The sequence below is a fragment of the Apium graveolens genome, chromosome 5 (genome assembly GCF_009905375.1).
Source record: "Apium graveolens cultivar Ventura chromosome 5, ASM990537v1, whole genome shotgun sequence".
In the NCBI taxonomy this organism is placed as follows: domain Eukaryota; kingdom Viridiplantae; phylum Streptophyta; class Magnoliopsida; order Apiales; family Apiaceae; genus Apium; species Apium graveolens.
In genome coordinates, this window is record NC_133651.1 from 103,771,601 (window position 1) to 103,790,493 (window position 18,893).

An 18,893-nucleotide genomic window follows, 5' to 3' on the forward strand; every position below is an offset into this window, starting at 1 on the left:
ATTAAATCTTAAATCTCGGAGCTAATTAAGTTGGATTTTGGGCTTGGAGTTTGTTGCTGTGTTTTTTGGGATTTTGGAGCTTGCTTTGTTAGGTATATTCTTCTTTACATATCTATTTATATTTGTTTGGGCTGCATGTATATATTTGTGTAGTTGTATGTATGCATGTGAAATTGATATGTGTTGTTGTTGCATGTGTAGTTGTATGTGTAGTTAAATACGGATTTACATGTAATAACAAGTGCTTGTATATATTTGTGTTTGTGTTGTTTGTAAATATATTTGTGTTTGGGGCTTGTCGCTGTAAGTAGCATGGTTTATGAGTGAATATAGGAATTTTATATTGATTATACTAGGTAGTAAATGTACTATAGTATATAGTAAATTAATACATTATTTGACAATCAGGTAGTTCGAGAATAACATGGACAAATCTTGGATTTTCAAAGATAGGGACACACTTGACTATGAAATCGGGGTTAAAGAGTTTTTGATATTTGCCGAGGAAAATGCTAGTGATCCTAAAAGAATCCCCTGCCCCTGTAAAAGATGTGCTAACTTCAAAAAATTTGCAGTTAAGATTATCAGGGGACATTTATATGAAAATGGTTTTAGTCTGGGGTACCTTGATTGGATTTGGCATACACAAGGGTCTACAAGTAGGTCATCAGTTAATAGAAATGCTCCGACCCCTGCATCTACGCCTGCCCCTGCACCTACGTCTGCCCGCGCACTGATACCTTCCCCTGGCCTTGCATCAGAAACAGTCAATGTTTGTGATGCTGCATATAATTCAAGTGAGTACAATAATGAGTCGTATAAGTTTAGGAGATTTGTGGCTGATGCTGAACAGCCTTTGTATGAGGGTAGTGAATGTACCAAGTTGGAGTCGATGCTAAAATTGCACAATTGGAAAGCTAGGTTCAGAATTAGTGATAGTACCTTTAACGATTTGCTGTCTACTGTTGGCTCTCTCCTTCCTAAGGACAATGTGATGCCACCTAATGCATATGAAGCCAAGAAAACCTTATCCGACTTGGGCCTAGAATACATAAAATATCACTCATGTCCAAATAATTGCATACTGTATCGGGGGGTAAATGTTGATGCTTCCGAGTGTCCTAAGTGTCGTTTATCTCGCTGGAAGTTAGGAAAGGATGGTAAAATAAGGATTAATGTTCTTGCTAAAGTAATGTGGTATTTTCCAATTATACCGAGATTTAAACGGATGTTTAAATCTCCTTCTACATCTGAACTAATGACCTGGCACTCAAAGCAGCGAATAGAAGATGGAAAGATGCGGCATCCAGCCGACTCTCCTTCTTGGAGAAATATCAACCATAGGTGGCCTGCCTTCAGTAGTGATGCACGAAATATTCGTTTGGCGTTGTCTGCAGATGGTATAAACCCATATACTAACGGTCTAACCAATAGATACTCTTGTTGGCCAATAGTATTAGTGACTTACAATCTTCTTCCGTGGTTATGTATGAAGAGGAAATTTATGATGCTAACAATTTTAGTTTCCGGTCCACATGAGCCTGGCAATGACGTTGACGTATATTTACAGCCTTTAATCGATGATTTAAAGAAGTTGTGGGAAGAAGGTGAACCAAATGTTTATGATGCATACACCAAGTCATATTTCACTTTAAAAGCAATTTTATTGTGGACAATTAATGACTTTCCTGCATATGGAAATTTGTCCGGATACGTTAATAAAGGTTATATGTGTTATCCAGTATGCGCTGATGATACAGTTGCCAAGTATTTAAGCCATAGCAGGAAGATATGTTACCAAGGCCATCGACGTTACTTGGCTAGGAATCATCCATATAGGAAGCAAAATGCCGCTTTTAATGGACAACAAGAATTAGGGCAGGCACGTCAACCTCTGTCTGGAGAAGAGGTTTTATTACAGCAAGATAAAATTGAATTTCAGTTTGGGAAGGAAGTAAGGAAGTCAAAGAAGGTTGATTGTCCATGGAATAAAAAGTTGGTTTTTTTCGAATTAGAATATTGGAAGTTTCACCATGTCCGTCATTGTTTAGATGTCATGCACGTCGAGAAGAACGTGTGTGATAGCTTGATCGGCACACTACTAAATATGAAACCTAAGTCTAAAGATAGTGAAGCTTCTCGTCTTGACATGATTGACATGGGGGTTAGGGCTGATCTAGCTCCACAAAAAGGAGAAAAAAAAACCTACTTACCCCCTTCGATTTTTAATTTGTCCAAGGCAGAAAAGAAGAAAATGGTGTCATCGTTAATGCACATGAAACTTCCTTATGGACACGCGTCGAACATTAAAAACTGTGTTTCCATGGAAGAATTAAAGATGTTTGGGATGAAGTCCCATGACTGCCACATCTTACTCCAACAACTGCTTCCTATTGCAATTCGTGCGGTACTTCCAAAAAAAGTCAGGGACACCATAATTAGGTTGTGTTTCTTTTTTAATGCTTTGTACAACAAAGTTGTAGACGTATCGAAACTAGATAAATTACAATCAGATGTAATAGTAACTTTGTGTGAGCTGGAAAAAATCTTTCCTGCATCATTTTTTGATATAATGATACATCTCATAGTGCACTTGGTTCGGGAATTACGGTTATTTGGGCCGGTATTTTATAGATGGATGTATGCATTTGAGAGGTTTAATAAGGTGTTGAAGAGTTATGTACACAACCGTTATTACCCCGTGTTAGGTCCCAATGTGTTTGTAGAAGGGGGATTGAATACAAACAGTACCAAATAATCGAATAAATGCGGAATAAAAAATGTGAAACAAAATTCAAGTTAAATAAAAATATTATTAAACTTGAAAGGTGTTACAACAACTGTATCGATTACAAGGTATTAATCTCAAATCAATTATCACAAATCTAGAATAAATTCGACATGAACTTTTTCTATTTTTGCAATAATTAGAATCAAATGCTAAACGCGATTTGAGATTAAGTTCTAGGGATTTTAATCCACTAGATTGTTACACAAGAGCAAGATAAAGATTTCTAGTGGATTGGATTTAACTTTACAATCTAGAAATTTAATCTTTAAGTATGCAGATGAAAAGATGAAATATTTCTTCTTGTTTTTCTTTTCTGCTTTTTTCTTGACTTCTGTGTATTGGATGGATAATGTTTAACTGCTGCTTGTCTGCTTCTTTTTAATCAACAGAATAGAATTGAACTGGCAAGACAATCCTGAGCTCAGCAAGACAATCGGTAGGACAATGGATTGAACTAGCAAGACAATCTGAATGAACTAGCATGACAATCAGAATGAACTAGCATGACAATCTCCTTCCTAGTGTAACTTTCGGTGAGACTATTGAAAATGGCCTAGCATGACAATCGGTATGACAATCCAGATTGTCATGCTAGTTCATTTTCAATAGTCTTGCTGATTTAATGCAGATTTTAATCCAATTAAAATTCTGAAAATCATTAATATTAATTCAGAATTAATTAATCAATTAATTCAATTAATCAATAAATTAATCTTTGCAGATATAATTTATTTTCTTAATTAAATTATATGTCTTAATTAATTAATAGAGAATTAATACTAATCTTGAGCAACAACCATTCTTCTGAAAATCTTCTGAAAATTACTGTCAAGTATGAATCAATTCCACCACTTCAATGTTGACACTCGATGTACTGTCTGGTTCATGAGTGACTAACTTTCGTGACGTTTCTTCAAGTCTTGACCTTGATACTCTTGATTTTCTTCAGACTAAATCCTTGTAATTAATGATACTCTGACGAGATCTCTGTCACTTGATTAAATCCACGATCTTGATTTATATCACTGAGGCATGATCAACTTCTTGAACTTCTTCCAGTGAATTACCTCCTCAAGTCTGTAGATGAACCTTGTTTCTGAATCCTTTGACAGATATTACTTTGCGAGATCTCTCTGACGGTCGATCCACTATTTACTTATTACATTCTTATTTGAGTTGAGTTGAATCCTCGAATATACAAATAGGTCTATGACAGATGACTTACAATCTCCCCCTATTTGTTTGTTAGACAATAACACACAAATACCTAGAGGATAACTCAACTAACAAATAAGAAAAAGATATAAATATAACTGCAAAGTAAATAGTAGAAAAGTTCTGGACTAGATTTAACATTTTCCAGATTCCAAGTAGATGTTCCTCTAGACTGAACATATCTTCAAGTAGTTTCATCTTCTTTTGTACAACCACATTTCCTGTTGAGAAGCACATATCTCTCTTGCTTCTCCCCCTATGAGAATCAACTGATTAAAGAATATCACCTTCGTTTTACCACCTCTCCCGTACAATAGGATCCGCAGATAAAAACCAATGGTACTCCCCTAACAGCTTCTTCCCTTACTAGGAAATCACCTTGTGTTTACCACCTCTCCCGTACAATAGGATCCGTAGTTACAAACAACAATGGTGTGGTGTAGTGTACATTTTTAGGATCTTTTTCTTCCTCCCTGCTATTTCTCCCCCTTAGTTGAGGAATCCTCCAAACTATTACTTAGGCTTTTATCTCCCCCTTAGTGAAGGAATGTATGCCGTCGTCTGAAGAAGTTCTCATATTTCACTTGGTTGGAAAAGAAATAACAAGTAGTTTTCTTTCTTCCTCACTGTGAGTGTGTGATTCTGTTTAGTGTACCTCACATGTGTTTCACTCTTCTCTCCACTCGTGTTTACACTCTTTCTCACAAGTGTATCACTCCTCTCATAGCTCCATATTCCAGCTGTACCTGCAAGGAAAATCACCTTAGCCATCCTTAAGGAGGTCATAGGTGGTGCAATGGGAGTTCACAAATCCCCGTCCTTGTTAAACTCGTCAGATAAATCTGAGTCATAATCTACAAGTTGCTAGTTTCCCTTTTAGGGTTCCAGATTTGAATTCTGGGAAGGTAAACAATGATCCAACGAATTTAGCATAAAGATCAAAGTTCCCTTCTAATGTCTGTGAAGACATTTCCTTGTGACTTATCAGGTAATATCTGAATCATTGTCAACAAGTTGCCAATCTGCGCCTATGTCAGATCCACTATCCGCAGATGCATCCAGGGGATTTAAGCCTGGGGAGGTAGACACTGACCACTGACATATGGCTTTTGGATCAGTATCCTCTCCTAACACCTGTAAAGGCAATTGGTCCACTAACGAACCTTGAACAATCGAATCTGACCTTAAAATGGTCGAAACTCTTGTTTCCGTCAACTCATCCTTTGTGTGTGTAACCTCTCCTTGTGCATCAAGAATTGATTATGTTTGAAGTGGTGACACTACATCGGATACCTTGGCCGACAGGAAAAATTCAATAGACTCACCCTGTTGAGAGAATAAATCTAGTAACTGTTTTTGTGCCTTTTCAGCCATTACATCTTTTTGAGAAGATGTATGGGGGCTAGCAGTTGTCTCGGTTTAAATACTACTCATCTATGTAGGAGACAGAGCTACTGGGTTGACTACAGAACCTTCCTTATGTGGTGCACTAGGCACTATCTCCCTCACGCTCATTCATAATACATTTAGTGGTAAGAGAGTGTTGGTTGGTTCTGTTTTTGTGTTTGTCTTTACAGTCTGGGATAGACGTTGTGGGTTTTCAACCTCATGACTGTCAATGAAAGAAAGTCATTGGAGACTGAACCTGTATCATAGAACATATGGTAATAGAGAGAAAATGATTTACACTAGTGATTTCAAAAGATTTTACATGAAATAAGAAACCACTAATGTAGAAAGAAGTTTAATTTTGTTTTTCAATATGAATGAGTTTTTGATAAAACATTGATCACGTAGGGTAAAGTCTAAGTAATTCTCATTCATGTCAAAAGCTTACAAATATCTGCAACATAATGTTAACAAGATATCATTGACCGATACTTGTCAAGTACTTTAGATACTAATTGTTATGTTGCATAAACAATATATCACTGCACATATAAAACAATATGATTGTGCTTAGTGATAAGATAGTTATAAATATGACGACTCTACTAGTTCATATAAAATTACAACTTCTGTTAGAGTGCCATACCATGTCCTTGACGATTGCTTGAGCAGTATACTAGTTCATACCAACCTGAAGTGAGATTGTGAAGAAGAAATTGCATAGTCCAATAGATCTGCAGCTGCAAAGTCCATTAACTGTGGTGCATTGACTTCCTCTTTTGACTTACCAACCAGGAGTACACTTGTACACATCTTACTAGAGTCCAATTCCAAGTGTAATGTGCAGCAGGTGCTTGATATGTCGTAATATTCCCAAGTCTCGTCACTGGTGCTATATGTTGGATACTGATTCCTGATAATAACCTAGCACAATATACAAAATTACAATGATAACATTCCCAGCTTGCAAACAGCCATATCCCTCAGATAAACCTTTGCTGTTATCTCCAAAGGTAACCAGGGGGCCAGGTTTCCCAATCCACATTTGATAGCAGGGCTCTATCTCCGGTCATATGTCTTGATGATCCACTGTCAAGAATCCACACTACCGGTTACACCTGTTTAATGCCCTGCACTACAAATGGATTAGACCTTCTTCGGAACCCAAACTTGGTTGGGCCCGACATACTTGTAGAACTGTCCTTTGTCAGGCAAAACAACATTTTTAATTTTAATTGTCTCAACTTTCTCAATGACTGAACATTTGACCTTGTAAATAGCCTTAACAAATTTCTGTTTAAGCTTAGGCACAAATGTCTCCTTTCTAGCCTTAGAAGGACTGGCAGTCTTAGACCTATCATGCTTCTTGTTATTCACATGCTGAAGAGGAGTAGTCTTATCATTAGACACATGCTTACCATTAAAATAAGCATACATCATATTAAAAGCACAAGACATACAATTAGCAACACCACATGCTTTATGAGAGTGATTAACAGCAGGTAATTTATACATGGTAGACATGGCATTATTGTTATCCAACTCATGTGTGTCTGAGTTAGTCTCAGTTGCTTTCACAACTTTGACTGGAACTTTCGACTCACTTGACTTGGAAACAATCTTCTCATAAGCATGATCCTCAGCACGTATTTCTTCTTGAATAACAGAAGAGGTCGCATCAAATGGTTCAGCAATTGATGCTTTATAGAGGGGTTCATCAACACCCTTAAGCACATGTGGTACTTCCCTCCCTTTAGCACAGACATGAGGAGGGGAGTTTATGCCTAATTCTCCAATAGCAGCATTATAATCATATCCTATTCCAGATGTTTGATTAACAGCTTGCTTACTGTAGAACTCTTTAGCCTTCGAACAAGAATTGAAGTAGGCTCTAACCTTAGTCTCAAGACCGGTGATCTTGTCTTTGAGAATAGTTTCGAGTTTTCTATAACAGTCAACTCTATTCTCTAGAAAAGATACCTGTTCTTTTAATTTGTCTTGATTAATATGCACAAGTCTTAATTCATTGACCTCTTTCTCAAGGTCTGTGATCTTTAAACTTAACAGTTCATTATCACGACGTGCACAATCTAAGTTACCTCTTAGATGATAAACCATTTCAGCATCAGAAAGTTTTACCTCTATTCTTGACGATGAAGCTTTTCCATCGATAGCCATAAGAGCAAGATTTCCTTCATCTTCATCTTCACTGTCAGTATCATCCCAGCTTCTTCCCTTTGCCAGATAAGCCCTTTCAGAGTTCTTTCTTACTTGCTTTGGCTTCCTACATTCTGTGGCAAAGTGTCCCAACTCATTGCAGTTATAGCATCTAATGGTGCTTCGATCAACCATCCCTGTTTTGTACCCACCACTGCTGGTGTTAGAGGATGAAGATCCACCTTTCTGGAATTTGTTGTAGTTGGACTTGTACTTAAGCTTGGGATTCCTCCTGAATCTGACATGGGAGAATCTCTTGACAATTTGGGCCATTGATTCATCTTCCAATTGCTCCAGCTCTTCCAAGGAATAAAAATCATCACTTGATTGATTTGTAGTAGGAGGATCATATTCTGCTACTAACTCATTTTCCTCACCCTTGGAAAACTGTACCATTCTTTCTAACTGTTGAGATTGTTGTTGTTGTTGACCTTCAGCTACAAGTGCAGTAGATGTGCTGACCATTCTATCCTTCCCGTAGACTTCCTTCTGTTGAATCTGCTCCAACTCATAGGTTTTTAACACTCCATAGAGCCTGTCCAAAGAAATCTCACTCAGATCTCTAGCTTCTCTAATGGCAGTGATTCTATGTTCAAGATGAGCTGGCAGTGTTAAAAGGAACCTTTTGTTGACCTCCCTGATTGAATAATACTTTCCATTGATGTTCAGGTTGTTGATCAACGCATTGTACCTCTCAAACACTTCAGTAATTCCTTCTCCTGGATTTGATTTGAAATGTTCATATTCAGAGGTTAGGATTTCCAACTTGTTCTCCCTAACTTCCTCTGTGCCTTCATTAATCACCTCAATAGTTTCCCACATGTGTTTAGAATTTTTACAGTTCATCACATGTCTGTTCATCAAGGGATCAAGGGAATCAATTAATATTAATTGAAGGCTGGCATCCAAGGAGGCTTCTTCCTTCTCAGCAGGAGTAAAATCTTCAGGCTCTTTTGGATAGGTTCTAGCTTCAGTAGTCACCACACCATCTATTATTACCTCCGGTTCAATAACCATCGGAGTTTTTATACCCTTCTTTAACAAGTTTGAATATTTGGGATTTGCAACTTGTAAAAATAATAGCATCTTCTTCTTCCACATGATATAATTCTCTTTATCAAATTGTGGAATTTTAACGGTTCCAACTTTATGTGAAGTCATTATGAATTTTTGAATAAATAAAAATTCAAGGAGTTGAAAAATCACAAAAGTCTAGGATCTTGATTTGTTCGTTAATCAGAAAGCTCTGATACCAATTGTTAGGTCCCAATGTGTTTGTAGAAGGGGGGTTGAATACAAACAGTACCAAATAATCGAATAAATGCGGAATAAAAAATGTGAAACAAAATTCAAGTTAAATAAAAATATTATTAAACTTGAAAGGTGTTACAACAACTGTATCGATTACAAGGTATTAATCTCAAATCAATTATCACAAATCTAGAATAAATTCGACATGAACTTTTTCTATTTTTGCAATAATTAGAATCAAATGCTAAACGCGATTTGAGATTAAGTTCTAGGGATTTTAATCCGCTAGATTGTTACACAAGAGCAAGATAAAGATTTCTAGTGGATTGGATTTAACTTTACAATCTAGAAATTTAATCTTTAAGTATGCAGATGAAAAGATGAAATATTTCTTCTTGTTTTTCTTTTCTGCTTTTTTCTTGACTTCTGTGTATTGGATGGATAATGTTTAACTGCTGCTTGTCTGCTTCTTTTTAATCAACAGAATAGAATTGAACTGGCAAGACAATCCTGAGCTCAGCAAGACAATCGGTAGGACAATGGATTGAACTAGCAAGACAATCTGAATGAACTAGCATGACAATCAGAATGAACTAGCATGACAATCTCCTTCCTAGTGTAACTTTCGGTGAGACTATTGAAAATGGCCTAGCATGACAATCGGTATGACAATCCAGATTGTCATGCTAGTTCATTTTCAATAGTCTTGCTGATTTAATGCAGATTTTAATCCAATTAAAATTCTGAAAATCATTAATATTAATTCAGAATTAATTAATCAATTAATTCAATTAATCAATAAATTAATCTTTGCAGATATAATTTATTTTCTTAATTAAATTATATGTCTTAATTAATTAATAGAGAATTAATACTAATCTTGAGCAGCAACCATTCTTCTGAAAATCTTCTGAAAATTATTGTCAAGTATGAATCAATTCCACCACTTCAATGTTGACACTCGATGTACTGTCTGGTTCATGAGTGACTAACTTCCGTGACGTTTCTTCAAGTCTTGACCTTGATACTCTTGATTTTCTTCAGACTAAATCCTTGTAATTAATAATACTCTGACGAGATCTCTGTCACTTGATTAAATCCACGATCTTGATTTATATCACTGAGGCATGATCAACTTCTTGAACTTCTTCCAGTGAATTACCTCCTCAAGTCTGTAGATGAACCTTGTTTCTGAATCCTTTGACAGATATTACTTTGCGAGATCTCTCTGACGGTCGATCCACTATTTACTTATTACATTCTTATTTGAGTTGAGTTGAATCCTCGAATATACAAATAGGTCTATGACAGATGACTTACACCCCGAAGGTTGTATAGCTGAATGCTATCTGGGAGAAGAATCAGTAGAATTCTGCCAAGAGTTTGTCAAGCAAGCTTGCACCACTGATGGTCTTCGTAAAGATGAAGGCAAGTTATGTGGTCCATTTTCTATTGTGATAATGAAATCAATCGAAGTAAAAGAGCGGGATGAAGCTCATTTACATGTTCTTCTAAACAACGTTGAAGTACAGCCATATATTTTGTAAGAATTTATTAATTTTGTGGCTGTTCAATTAATATATAAATTATATATTTACTGGCTAGTTAATGATTATATAATTTCTGTTAGAATGTATAAGGAGTATCTAGAAGGAATCCATCAAGGAAAAAAGAAAAGTGTTCATTGGCTCTTGAGAGAGCACAATCGCCTTTTTGCCGATTGGTTTCTAGAAAAAGTTAGTATTTTTATAGTTTCATTTGTGCCTAATTTATTTGCTCTGTAGTAATATGGAATTTAGAAGTATTTTTGTTTCTGAAAATGTGTAGCTTAGTAGTGAAATGGAGGAGAATCCTGGAGGAGTTTCAGAGACAATAAGATGGATAGCCGGAAAACCATCATTTTCAGTTTTGACTTACGAAGCTTATCTAGTAGACGGGGTCCAATACTTTACAAAAGAGCGAGACGGTGTGAGGGTTGTTCAAAACAGCGGAGTGTCTTTAGTTGCTAAAACTGTCCAAGTGTCTAGTGCTAAAGATTTGAACCCCGTAGAAAGTGACTTGACATTTTACGGTGTTATCTTAGAAATATGGTAGCTAGATTATCAGTCATTCAAAGCCCCATTATTTTTATGTAATTGGGCAGATAATGACAAGGGAATTAAGGTGGATGATCTTGGGTTCACACTTGTCGATCTAAGTCGACAAGGCCACAAGAGAGATAAATATGTGTCTATGGATCAAGTAAAGCAAGTTTATTATATTGAAGATCCGGTGGATGCCAAGTGGTCCGTTGTACTCGAGACTACCAAGATGTGTATAATGATGATGATTTAGGAGACACAACAATGGAAAATCCCCCATTCTGCTGCCAAATTCCTATATGTGATTTCGGTGAAGATGTTGAAAAAAAATATTAGAGAAAATATTAAGGGCACTTGGGTTAAGAAGTGACAATATTATTTGCAGTCATGTATCTCCTTTTTTGTAACTGTTTAGCATTGTTTATGCCTATTGATATTATTTGAATTTTTGTATGTTTATGACTGTTTATGAATGCATATAGTCATCGTGTCTGACTATTTATAACTGTTTATAACTGTTTATGTATGTATACTTCACTAGTTTAGTTATGACTGTTTATAACTATTTATATATGCTTGTGACTAATGAAATATATGTTTCATTTTCAGATTGAAATAGATGAATGGAAAATAAAAAACAAATATCTAAAGTACAATTCCATGAAGGCCCCAACAACTCAGATGAGGAGGTGGATAAAAGCTTGGAGCAGGAAACATAACCTCAAGATGAAAATATGGATTCTATGGAAGACACGAAGGCAACAGTCACTACTTTGGAAACTACAAAGAAAAGGTATGGATCTGCCTGAGGGGTTTCCGCTATGCACAAAGTGGTGGTGAGGAAGGCGCAGGGCAAGAAAGCAAAGGTATCGTGCAATACACATGGAGTTCCAGTCGGGAATGCAAGGCACAGTCTACAGTCCTACACCGGAATGTTGGCTAGGATGATGATTCCGATTGATTATCCTAACTGGTCAAAGGTACCCGATGAACTAAAGGAGAAAATATGGATCGATGTGAAGGTATATAAATAAGCAATTTCTTATGCACTTTGTAAATTTTGCATTTTCTTGTACTCATGTAGAGCATAACATTGGTTTCATGAGACATTTAAAGTCCCCAAGCAACTTCAGAAGGGGCTGATCAGGTCTGCAGGAGCAAAGTGGAGAAATTTTAAAGCAAATTTAACAAGGGATTATGTTAAGCCGCATCTTGGACAGAAGAAGAAACTACGAAAGCCTCCAGTGAAGTATGCTTTTGTTGGTAAGGAGGCTTGGAAAAATTTTGTTGCTGAAAGGACTACCTCAACATGGAAGGTATACGCGGAAGAGATCGTGTGTTTATATCTGTGTTTTATTTATGTTGTGAACTGATATTTTTGTGTATTACAAATATTTTAGGAAAAATAGCATGTTAATATTATTTAAAATGTTTGTTGTAGTCACTTAGTGAAAAAGAAATGGAGTGGGTGAGCAATCGAAAATATCCTCACCGCACATCTAGAAAGGGTTATGTTGGATTGTTGGAAGAAGAGGTAACCTCTGTTTAAGCATTGAACTTAAATACTTGCATTCTACATATATTGTTGTTTTAATATTTTTTGGATTTTAATCAGAAAAATAAAGGAACCTTGCCTCCCGATGAAGAACCTGATCGGGCTCTTATGTGGCACAAGGCTCGTAAGGGAAAACTTGATGATGAGGAGGTTGATCCAGAGCTAGCTGAAATAGGGAAAAGAATTGTGAGTATTTAACAAGCAACGTTAATTTTTTTAATTCAATTCAATTCAGTTATAATTTTAATATTTTTATGAGGAGGTTCATTCAGTTCTGATTTATATGTTAACATTCTCATGACAGGAGAATTTACTGGAGCTGCAAAGTAAGGGGGAATTCACTCCTTCTGGGAGTCAAGATGTGTTAACTACGACCTTGCAAACTCCCGAACATTCGGGGAGGGTTCGAGGAGTTGGAGGCTTTGTTAGTCCATCAATTTTCTTTAATTTACCAAATGGAAAAAGAAGTAGAATAACCAAAGCTGAGCTGTTGGCCCGGGATTGGAGAAGGCCAAGCAAGAGATGGCGAAGGAAATGGAGAAGACAAGGCAGGAGTTGGCTGAACTGAAGGGCTTGCTCAGTAAAGCAAATATTTCATCTCCTCTGGTTTCGGATAAAGCAAGTTGTGATGCTCAAATAGTTGATGATCAAATTGATCATTTTCCACCAGAGAACAAGGTAAAATAACAAGCACATTTATTTAATTTAACTCGACATTATTCAAGTATTCATCATAGTTACTCATTAAATATATATATATATATATGTGTGTAGGCTGGTCCATGATAATGTGAGTTGGCTGTGGACACAATAGAAAATAAGGTGGCATTTGTCTTGTTGTTTGACGATGATGACATGAACAAATCTATTCACGGATTGCCAATGCAGCCTGGTTGTGCTCGTGTCTTAGTGGATGGGCCAATCCAAGGATAAGCCAAGATTCCTGTTCCGGTAGTCGGTGAGATTGAAACAGTAGAGCAGGCTGTTGGCTCCTACGTCTCATGGCCCCGCGACTTAATCATATTCCCAGATGCCCCTGCTACCGCGGTATATATTTTTACATCTATGTTTTATTGGATCTCGCACTATTATATTAACTCTATATTTGTTTTAATAAATTTGATAATATTTTCAGAAAAGTAAAAGGAAAGGGAAGAATCCTTTAACTGATTTGCATAAGGTTCAGTCCTTATTTGAGAATATGGAAATCAATAAAAATGTTCCGAAGCGCTTTCGGTTGTATAAACATGCAACGACATTCATGAAGTGCACTGGAAACTCCATTCAAATCCCGTGCGATGCGGAGGTGTTTGGTGTTGAGAAAAGAATTTTTATTTTGCATGAAAACATAATTGCTTTGCTTGAGTTTAAAATGATTGGCCAAGCAGCAATTTCTGCATACATGGCGTGAGTAGTATAAATTTTTTAATTATTTTCTTGTCTTCTTGTCGATAATTTCTGCATTTATATTCTTGGTTTTTTTATAATTTCATTTTATTTGCAATGCAGATACTTGCATTGCATGGTTTGTGAAAATGAAAATTTGGAGTAATTTGCTTTTTGTGATCCCGGAGTCTCGTTTACCTTGAACATCAATTTTGAAGATAATTTGGTTAGTCGATTTAAAGAGGGTAATCCTGATCGTCTCTTTTTTATGCCACATAATAGCAAGTAAGTACATAAAAAATGTCTCCAGATTTATTATAAATCGCTTTATTTATTTATTTATAAGCATGAAATTCAAAATGATATGATTCTGATATTAATTCTGTTTATTATAAATATTTATAAAAAATAGCTGCCATTGGATATTGGTTGTGATTTGGGTGGGCGAGGTTTTCATACTCAATCCTCTGCCTCGTTCAACTACCTTTCCCGAGTTGGAAAAAGCAATATCAAGGTATTTGCATTTAATTTCGAGTGATTATTTTCATTATTGAGATATCAATCAATTTGTGTTATTGATACTGCTAAGATGACAGGGCTGTGATTGCGTTCAATGTTCAGGCCGGAAGGGGAAATAAAGCACTGACTATCAGATATATTACCGTAAGAACCAGGGGCATTAATTTACTTATTAGTCAGAGTTTTTTCGGTTAGATAGGGGCATTAATTTACTTATTAATTAGTCTGAGTTTTTTTGATTAAATAGGGATGCCCCAAACAGCCCGGTGGAACTGAATGCGGCTATGTTGTTATATGGTATATGAAAGAAATTGCCATGGATAATGAAATGACATTTATCAAAAAGGTATATTTTTTTGCTTAATTCATTCTTGATATAATTGGTGTACATATAATTTGTGGTAGAATTCATTGTTACTAATTCCTGCGTGTTACACTTTTCAGTGGTCGACAAAGAATCGAAAGGTGACTGTTGCCAAGGCTGAGCTGGACGAGGTTCGATGTGAGACTCTTAGCCATATCGAGTCCTTCTTATAAAAAGGCCTAATCTGCAGCTCCTTTATGTAGACTGAATTTGTAAGAATTTGTAAGAGCTACTAGTGGTTTTTGTTGATAAATATAATGAGGAAACTTTAGTTGGTAAATTTCTGTTTGGGATGAACTATGTAAATGATCGATGGTGGATGTCTAGTACTTGCTTTTGCAGTTATGTAGTTTGTTTGGATTATGAAGTTTGGTTGGTGGTGGATATATGTACGTACTTTGTATAATCTATGGTAAATCAATGAATGTATGTTTGTTTTTGCATTTGTTTTTGCGTTTATTTTGGTTTTGTTAGTTTTGGAATGGTAAAATGGCCGTTGGTATGTTTTTGGATGACTCTTGTTTGGGTTTTGGGCATTTGATTGAAACAGGGGATTCATGAATAAAAAAAATAAACAAACATCACTTCATGAACAAAATAACTGATGTAAAATGTAGTCAAATAAGATATTTCATACAATAAACTGATGTCATAAGCAGGCACATATATCAGCTCACAAGAAATGACTGATGTAAAACAATATAATAGATATCACATTTTGAAAGAACCGATGTTAAACACACACAAAGACATCGATATCATTAAAAAAAGAAAGGTACGACATCGCTTCTGATAAAAGACAGATGTAATATGTTAAGTTACACATCAGTTTAACAAGTTTTTCGATGTTAATGTATCATATTGCTCTATATGTGATAAGTTTAAAATGATATACATGACATATGAATGAATAAATGAAACCATAGTGAAGGTATACATTGAAGAAAAATACATCATATTGTTAAGAAAAAGGATGTCTAAACTGTGTATAGACATCGGCTAATAAGCGATGTGTAATGCACCTACCTTTCTCATCACATACAAAGACATCGCTTGGATTTTAAATAGACATCGGCTAATAAGCGATGTCTATTGACAGATTTCTAGTAGTGTTATACGTGTACTTAAGTTTGATTCTGAGGACAAAATCCTCTTAAGGGGTGAAGGATGTAACATCCGGGAAATTTGTGTATCATATTATTAGTATTTTTATGAATTGTGTGGTTTATGTGAAATTTTGTGAACTAGGGAATAATATTTAAATATATTTTATTCCAATTTGATGAGTCACTAAGTGAGTTACGATATAGTGTGATTGTTATGTGAATCAAAATTTTGTCAATATGTGTTTTATGATTATATCGTAAAAATGAAAAATTGTTAAATAATTAAATAAAAGAGAAATTAATTGAATGATACTTCTTGAGTGAAGAATGTATTATAAATTTAAAATTATATGTTTACATGTCATATACGTGTTTGTTGTGTAAGTTAAATTGTTTGATTTATTAAAAATGAATTGTTATGTGAAAATTCTAGTTTTAATGATCTTTAAATATTTTTATAAAATTATTGGTACATGATAAAATCATGATTCTTATTTTTATATCTCTGGAATGATATTATAAACATTCTAAAAATATATGAGTATTTTACTTTGGTCATCTTACATTTTAAAATGATTTTAAGATCACTATTCTACTTATTGACCGCTGATCTTGTAGAATTCATATAAAATAAACTGTTCGCTAAAAGATTATTTTAAAAAAGTGGGAGAAGAGATAACTTCAAGATCTTTATTTAAAAATAGGATTTGTGATATTTTCTGATTTTATAAAGATGTTTTATATTTTACAGAAGAGAGATTTATTGATTTTAGAATAAAAGAGAGAAAAGAAAAACAAGTTTCTAGAATTAGTCGGCAAATGACCATTTTTCCCCTCCACTCACTTATAAATAAACCCACTCTTCCTTCCATTCCTCCTCACTATCTTCTTTCTCTTGGATCACTCTTTCTTTCTCTTTTCTTTTCTCTCTTCTCTCTCTTCGAACTCCCCCCCAAACTTCTCTCTCTCTCTCTTGCATGCAAATGCTAAAACATATCCAAATTTCAATCTCTCACCATTAAACTTCATATTTTTCAAAGCTCTACTCCTCCATAGCTTGCATGTAGCTAATTTTTATTTTTTTTAGAAACCCACTTTTGAGTTTATCCAATAACAATTAAATTTTGTGAGGTGAACGTAAAAAAAGATGTTAGATATGTAGCATATGAAATGTGGAGACCAAAACATGATAAAAAAAAACCTATGAAAGCATCACCAAGCTTCAACCCCCTCTAGGCCATGATCAATATGAGAGCCGAGGGGATGTTCTTGAATGTTTAAGATGATGTTTTGATATTAATTAGAATATTGGTGTGTACTTGAGATGCAGGTTAGTGGTAAGTAGTTTTCGAATTTTTGTAAATATTGTATCTTATTCGTTATATATCGGAATGCTTTGATTTTTGTTTTGATGGAAAGATAATTGGATTATCTTCATTTTTTGTTCTTTGATCTTCCTGAAATTCGACGTGTAAGCATGCGTTTTATGCTAATCTTTTGGCATGAGTTTAAATGATGTTGATGCTTGATTTCATGCTATAAGACTTGTTTTAATCTTGTGTGTGTTTGTATGTCATTGATTCTTGATGCATGTTGATAATTTGAATTGCATGTGTTTCATCATTGATGCATGTTGACATAGATGGTTGTATGTCATAATTTGTGGGTCAATTAGATGATGGTAGTAATAAGTGGATGTGTCTTTATGTATTTATTTTAACTGCTGCTTTTAGTCAATTCAGTCAGGGCTTAATTAAATTTGGATCTTAAAAATCATTACATATTTGGGTTCCTTGCAAAAAATAGATGGAATAGGCTCTTGAATCATGTCCATCGGATTTAAAACGAACGAGTTATGTGTGGTCGAAGTTTGGCTTTATTTGTATAATTTTTGATTCGAATTTTAAAGGTTTAATTCGAAAATTGATTAAATTGTAGATGATAATATCAAACTAAACTCTAGTTAAATGATAATATTATATGTATAAGTACATGTTAAGTACTAGGTGATTTTCTTAAGTTATGGTTGTAATTAAGTTAGAATTCCATTCAGTATTAGTAAATGTAATCACGAGTAGTTTCGTTCTTGCGTGTTCTGTTTCTAGCTCTATTTTGGTCCTGTTATGTATCTTGTTTGCATTCTAAGTCTTCAGTGATTATGTGCAACTTGAAATCTAGTTTAGGCACACGAAAATTTTGTGTCATTTGATTTAACGAGTAAAACGTTATGCATGTTTTACTCAAGTCTGCGCATAGCAGAAATTTCTGTGTTCTGTTTATAATTTAATCAGTTCGTTTTTGGTCTAAATAAACTAATTTCGAAATGAAATTTTTATGTCGGTTTGGGATTATATTCATAAGGAAGCCTGAAATATTTCGTGTCAATTTGATTATTTTAGATTTACTAAAAATGTTTTAGTAAAGTGTATGTGGTATAAATTTTTGGGTTTTTGAAATTATTTAATTCAATTTAAATAATTGTACATGCTTGTTTGATTAAGATGATTGTGGAATTGATTTGTTTGATAGTTTAATTTGAATTAAGAGAATATTCAAATCGAAGTTCATTTTTTTAAATGCTAAGTGGAATTTGTATAAGTAATTAGAATGGTGGTTAAATGTATAGTTAGTTGATCGTGAATGAGGCACATAATTGATATGTATAAACTACGTGGCCTATGTGTTAGTAAATGACTTGAGTCATCGAATGTGTAGAGAATTGTACGCATACATGTTAGTATATATAAACAAATTAGTATATATAAACAATGTGGTATTATCTTATATGATATGAGTTGTTTTATGTGATTATTTATGTTGGTTAAGTATTAAAGTATCGAAATGGTAGACTAGTGTTAGACATTCAGGGTGAACGTCGAGATGATTATAAAAGATACTGAAGTAGTATCAATTATTAGTGTAGATTCAAAAGGCAAGGACGTGAGTTGTAGAAAAGGAAAAGCTAAGTTAGGTGACGTGAAGTAAGTTCTTGTGAGAATAATGGAAGCGCTATAAGGCA

The 18,893-nt window shown here is 34.8% G+C and overlaps 1 protein-coding gene and 1 long non-coding RNA gene across 2 annotated transcripts; both read left to right on the top strand.

The window, feature by feature from the left end:
- The first annotated feature begins 424 nt into the window (after positions 1-424).
- Positions 425-11,439, top strand: LOC141660287 (uncharacterized). The gene is made up of 6 exons (XM_074467260.1): positions 425-2,718; positions 10,164-10,406; positions 10,494-10,599; positions 10,691-10,916; positions 11,007-11,148; positions 11,427-11,439. Exons 1-6 carry the CDS (start codon positions 425-427, stop codon positions 11,437-11,439), a joined length of 3,024 nt encoding a protein of 1,007 aa, XP_074323361.1.
- Positions 11,440-14,308: 2,869 nt separating this feature from the next.
- Positions 14,309-14,750, top strand: LOC141659642 (uncharacterized). The gene is made up of 3 exons (XR_012549840.1): positions 14,309-14,399; positions 14,482-14,548; positions 14,652-14,750. It is a non-coding gene; the product is annotated as an uncharacterized LOC141659642 (long non-coding RNA).
- Positions 14,751-18,893: the final 4,143 nt, after the last annotated feature.